Here is a 6,485-nt window from a genome sequence, read left to right on the forward strand (position 1 = left end):
CCTTCAACTCAGCTTTTGTTGATACTGCTCTCTTCTTAACTCGCCTATCTAGTTCTTCCCACAAATGTTCTATTGGGTTAAGATCGGGCGATTGAGGGGGATGCGGTAATGTATGTTTTATGTGATGTGCCAGCCACATGCGTACATCATAAGTCGTATGCTTCGGGTCATTATCGTGTTGAAATGTGAATGATTCTGGCAATTTCAATTTTTCGGAAAAAAGATGAAGTATCTTTAAAACGCTGAATAATACTCCGTATGGTATATCGGCTTCTGTCCATCATTTCACCAATCTCGGCGTACGATTTACCCTGATTATGCAAATATAATATTATTTTCCCCTGAGATTCGTTGGTTTCACATTTTTTGCTCCCCATTTTAATAAAATGAAAGCAAATTGAACTATTAAATAAAGGCACACTGAGTTTTAAAGTTTGATTATTTCCAAAAACACATTTGATTATGTATAAATAACGGTACTTTAAAAAAACAATGCTAAAGTCAAGGTATCTTGCTGTGCCAATACTTTTGTTCGTCACTGTATGTACGCTCATAACTTTCATAACTGAACTGAACCAAATTTGATAATTCTTTTTTATTTGGCCGTTGAGGTTTAAGAATGGTTTTTACGACAAGAAAATTTCGAATAATTTCCGGGAAACCCCTAAAAACAGCCCCTAAAAACAGCTTTTTCCCGTACAAACGAACGAATGTTTGCTTGTTAGTAACGCTTAGAGAACAGCTGCACAAATCTTGATGAAATTTTCAGAGGTTATTCGTTATGGATCAAGGAAGGTTTAAAAATAAAAATACCTTATACTTTTCATGAGAAAAAGTCGGAAAATTGGATAGTTCCAAAAAGTAACTCTTTTCCATACATACATATTTTTTTTTAAATTTTTGTTTGTTTTTTATTTGTGAATTATTTGAGTCGTTCAATTTCGGTCGATTGCTTTTTTATTCCGGCTATTCAAAAAAAAATTATTTACTGGAAACTTTACATATGTGTGTTTCACGCAAAGTGATAAATTGCAGATTGAAATTTGTTACGAAGCCACGAAGAGGTCTCCTTAATATCGGTTATCGTTTTGTTTTGCGAGCAACGTATGGCAGCCCAAGGCAAGGCAAGGCGAGAAGCACTCCAAGGCTGCGATGACATACGTGCGGAATTATGGATCGCGGTCAATCAACAATCGATCGTCACGATGTTTGAAGGTGCTGTTGGATGCTAGCTGTACTCTGTTGAGTGGCAAAAGAGAGGTTTGCCGCACGTACACATTCTTCTTTGGATGGTGGTTATACCAGATCAAATTGATGAAATCATTTCTGCGGAAATTCCTGATTCAGAGAAAGATCCAGTATTATTCGAAGTGGTGAAAACCAATATGATTCATGGACCTTCCGAACATTAAAATCCCTTTTCGGTTTGTGTGGCTGACAATAAGTGCACGAAACGTTATCTTCGTGCTTTTCTTTCGGAAACACAAACTAGAAATGATGGATATCCACTCTATCGGCGTAGCCCACCAGACGACAATGGCAGAACATTCAGCATTTCATTTAGAAGAATGAATATCGAAGTTGACAACTCATGGATCGTACTATATTCACCACTAATTCACATTCAAAACTCATATTAATGTKGAGTATTGCAGTTTGGTGTAATCGATAAAATACGTTTGTAAATACGTCACTAAAGGAAGCAACATGGCGGTTATTGGTCTTGAACGAGATGAGATCAGCAATTATCAAATGGTCGATATGTGAACTGCAATAAAGCGCTTCGTGGGATATTTGCAATTCATGAACGGCCAAAGAGTATATTTCAACTTAGAGAAAATAATACAGCCAATGAAAACACCGCTAGCAACAAAATTAATATTTTCGAGTTTTTTCTCAACTTTTGCCAGTAATCTGTTTGCGAGAACATTGCTCTATTCGGAAATACTTTGACATTATACATGGAATGCATTGTCGAAGAAATAGTTACGCAGAAAGGAAGGCAAACCAGTAGATTGACATCCAGGTGTGTTCTCAACTAATTCCTTAGGACGAATTTATACAATCCACCCGTAAAATGACCATGGTTTCTACATTCGATTAATGTTCTCGCTTCAACTTCATTTGAGTCATTGCGTGAATGGTACGGTGTGTGCAAGTTTTGGAGAAGTAAGCCAGCGAACAACAATAACACTGCCAAAGACATTTTACATCGTCTACGCTAAAAATTGGAAATGGTTTATACTTCCGGTGGTTTAATATCAATTCCATTCGCCGTTTATCAATTCACGAAAGATGAACTCATCATGAATGTTTATCCGAACATTATCCAAATTATCGTAACTGCGATTCCTTAAGTGCACGCGCAATGTTAGCTGCCAAAAATATCGATGTTGTTGACTTAAACTGAAAGATTCAATGTCAAATTCCGCGAGGCTTGCGCTCATACAAATCGATCGATCGTCTTGACAATAAAGACGACACCGTGAATTATCCAGTGGAATTTCTAAATTGTTTGTAGAGGCTTGGTATGCCACCGCATCATTTGCGTCTCAAAGTTGGATCTGTCATTATTATGTTTCGCAATCTTCATGCACTGAAACTGTGTAATGGAACCCGACTGATTGTGACGCATGTGTGATTTGCCATTTCAGTTCAACGTATTCCGCTTCCAGTGGAAATTGCATCGAGGTGACGATCAACAGGACACAACTTGGTTTGCCAAGTTTGGTAGTGCTATGTTTTTCACACGGTAAGATATACGTGGCGGGCTCACGAGTTTGAAAACCATCTTTTCTGTACACCAGAAACAGAAACCAAAAAATGTGGTTTATCAAGCAACGTTACATTGAAAAAAAAAATAAAAATTTATTGATAAATTCAACTTTCTTCTCATTTCAAAACATAATTTCACGCAGGACAGCGGCTGCAGGGTCAGCTAGTATATATATAAAAAAACGTGATAAAATTTAGTGACACGTAATTGCAAATATTAGCTATTTTTATATTATTTTTGAATATTCCTCTTTTGGTGAAGCTCCCCTATCCGTACATGCCCCATTTCTACGGAAATTCGGTTTTTTTACCCCTCCGCCAAGTAATCGGAATCGTGCCACTTATTTATATTCCTTTTCTGGTGAAGCTCCCCTATCCGTACATGCCCCATTTCTACGGAAATTCGGTTTTTTTACCCCTCCGCCAAGTAATCGGAATCGTGCCACTTATTTAATTCACTATTGTTATAATAATTTGAGTAAACATTGAAAAATCTTGATGATACTTAAGATTTTCCGGATCACTGTCCTAACTTCAGCGAATTCCTCTGTAAAATTCTGTGTATGGCGGAAACACTTCTATCGGTAAATTTTAATATCTCCTGCAACGTGTTTACTACTTCTTGAAGATTAAATATTATTTTTCTTTTTTTTTCGAATACAGTTTCTTTTGATTTTCTTCCCCATGTTTTACACTATTTAATATAATACAAAATAATCGGATTCTACAAATTTTTTATACCGACTGAACATAAATTGTTGCATCTTATGATTTGCTGTTTTTAACAGTACAGAAACAAAGCTGCTATTTTTTACCATGGACAGCTTTCCTTATTCTTATTGATTTTTCAAAAGCTAGCTGTCAAACCATTCGCTTTTAATATTATTGTTTTTTAGATGAGCCGATTTCAACATACATACTTATATTAGTGAATCAGAAGTTCGGTAGACAAAACTAAAATGTAAATAAAACTGTTGCTATAAATACGAGTAATTTAAGTTTAAAATTCTGCAAAATCAGAGGGAAGTTCAAAAAATAAATAATGATTTTCGAATGCAGTGGTGATTCGATAGTGCTATGCTACAGTTGTTGCTAACCTATTGTTGAGTATTAATTTTTGAATTAATTATCATTCAACAATATTTTGAAAATAGAATATCATAATACACGTCTTGTTGTCATGCTTCTGCAAATTTTACTGCTAAAATGTATTTTCTGTATATTTTAGCTACTGCGTACACCGAACAATTTACACCTAATTCTGTTGTTATTGGATTTGATTGAACACTGTGTGAAAATTAGTAGTTTTTTAATGGATTAAACCATTAAATATGTTTGTATTACAAATGTTGAAGAATTTCCTTTTTGTGGATACAAGCAAATTCGAAATGAGTTAATATTTTGTGAACTTTAGATGCAATCAAAAGTGCTTAGGAAATACGTTCATATACTCTTTCAACATGTTGCTGTGGAGTATAATAGTTTTGTTCACCTAACGATTGTGCGTGTTAAAACTAAACGAAATAGATTTGGATTTATATAGGGTTTGTCAATAGGGCACTACAAAAGTATACCGATACGGACAGCAAAGGACGCAATATTTTCCTCCGCTCTTTTGACGATCCTACAACGAAATTTTTAAAATTTACTACCGAAATTCGGAGACTACGATTCCACACCCATCGTCTAATTTTGACCCCGGATCTATTAAATAAAATCTCGGGGGTAAAATTTTATGTTTAGTTATTGATTTATCGCGCTTTTAATAGTTATTAACACGGGGTTACCATCTCCATATTTCATCCACTTTCAGACTGTCAGCCCACCACCATGACCACTTTTTAAAAAATTTTGCCTACAGGTGCCCTTTTCTATTACGATCCCCTGTATCAAATTAGAGTTTTATATCTTAATTCTTCTTACTTTTTTAGCCAAGTAATGCGCTTACCTAGTTTTATCAATATATCTCATTGGAAGTGAAGTTATTGCGTTTTAAGTGTCAGTATGTTTGCGTTAACGGTGCGAAAATGAGCTTCGAACAAAGAGCCAACTGAAAAAAAGTAATAGTTATTTTTAAAAAAAATTTTGTGTTTCCAATTGCACACTATTTTGTCTGGCTATAGAAAAAGTACAGTACTGATGATACTCACAACACTAGTTATTTGAAGTGTATCCATAACTGAAATAAAATTTCTTGGCATCGCCGGGGCAAACTTTCCAATGACTTCTGTGATATACTTTGTGGAATTGCGTATCATGCTTCCTCGATCCCAATCCAAAGTTTTACAATAGTCGGAAAATTCAGAAAAATCAAGTTAATAATATAATACATTTAAAAAGTAATTTTTAGCTATGTATTTCGACGAATATACACAGTTTTATTTTTTCAATATATAATATTTGTATTTTTTTATAAGATTTATATATATAAACAGAAAAATATATAGTAAAAATTAAAATTGTATATAGTATATCTTTTCGATTCACTAATATTTGTTTGTAGATTCTTTTTTTATTACTTCGACGTTGCATGGGGTCTATTAGATTCTGAACTCGTCTCTTAATTTTTGCCTGTGCTGCCCAGGACATTACATCGATCTTTTCTGTTGCAAACCACTCCTTAGCTAGTTTGATCATATATTTTGGGTCGTTCTCCTGTTCAAACGTCACCATAGGACGAAAGCCCAAATTTTGGTAGGGTTCGTGGAATGATCTTATAAACACATAGTATTGGAATGGGTGAACATACTTTCTGGATCCACACCACATTCCGCCATTTCATAGATTGCTAATTGAAATGTTTTTTTGCAAACTTTATCCTTGCAGCGACATATTTCTTCATCAAAAGAGTTACTTTCGGGGAAGTTCTTATCTACTAATTGTTTTCAAAAAGGCTCCTACGATTTGCAAGCTACGAGTAGTAAGCTACAATTTAAAATTTTTAGAGATAATTTTTGAAGATGATTACGACTTAATATCGTATGATCTGTCCTAAAATATTGATTTTTATACATTTTATCACATGATTCTCCAGTTTATTATTGTATTTTTTATTATTTATATCAATTTTTTTTTTATTTTTCCTAGATATGTTTTATAGGTTTATATCTATAAAAAATATACATGATTTATACCTTGTTCTAGTTTGATCATAGCTGGTAAAAATTTCTTCTTACGGTCTTCAATATGTCATGGCATTTTGTTGATAAGCCAAAACCTGGTACTGAAACCGCTTTGGAAGCCTGTGATTATTTTGTGGATGAAGTCATTGAATTTTCACATTCCTTAGGTAAAACAAAACTCTGGACGAATCTATTTACTTTTTGAATTACGAAACCTTAAAATGTATATCCTTTTTTATTTATTTTTATGTAATTTCTTTATATTTACAGATGCACGAGAGCAAGTTCGAATGATAAAGCATCGCGAATTACGTAATGCGGTGATAAATGGCGATGAACGTACTGTTTGTGTTCTTTTGGAAGCGTTAGGTTCTGAAAGAGAAGTTGTTACGAATATGGCGCCGGCTGGAGCAAACACGTTGCTTTATCTGTGAGTTTCATTGTACATGGGAACAATACTAAAGCTCTTTCACATTCTTAATTGTTCCGAAAAGAATTTTTAATTTGTAACATATTGAAAAATATTTGAGTCAAGTTGTCGTTTTACACTTTTAATGGCACACAGGGGAACCAGGGCAATTAAGGGTA

The 6,485-nt window shown here is 34.2% G+C and overlaps 1 protein-coding gene across 4 annotated transcripts in view; it reads left to right on the top strand.

Moving 5' to 3' along the window:
• The window catches only part of LOC108966267 (leucine-rich repeat serine/threonine-protein kinase 1), a 43,553-nt gene that overhangs the window by 6,760 nt on the left and 30,308 nt on the right, over positions 1–6,485 (top strand). For 3 of the 4 annotated variants that reach the window (XM_018929051.1, XM_018929054.1, XM_018929052.1), the window contains exons 2-3: positions 5,920–6,064; positions 6,168–6,327. In XM_018929051.1, coding sequence (XP_018784596.1) covers positions 5,962–6,064; positions 6,168–6,327 — 263 coding nt within the window. In that variant the 5' untranslated portion in view covers positions 5,920–5,961. The remainder of the gene's footprint in view (positions 1–5,919; positions 6,065–6,167; positions 6,328–6,485) is intronic. The other variant, XM_018929053.1, reaches the window with a different exon arrangement.

Source organism: Bactrocera latifrons, unplaced genomic scaffold (genome assembly GCF_001853355.1).
Source record: "Bactrocera latifrons isolate USDA-ARS-PBARC rearing strain unplaced genomic scaffold, ASM185335v1 scaffold_158, whole genome shotgun sequence".
NCBI lineage: Eukaryota > Metazoa > Arthropoda > Insecta > Diptera > Tephritidae > Bactrocera > Bactrocera latifrons.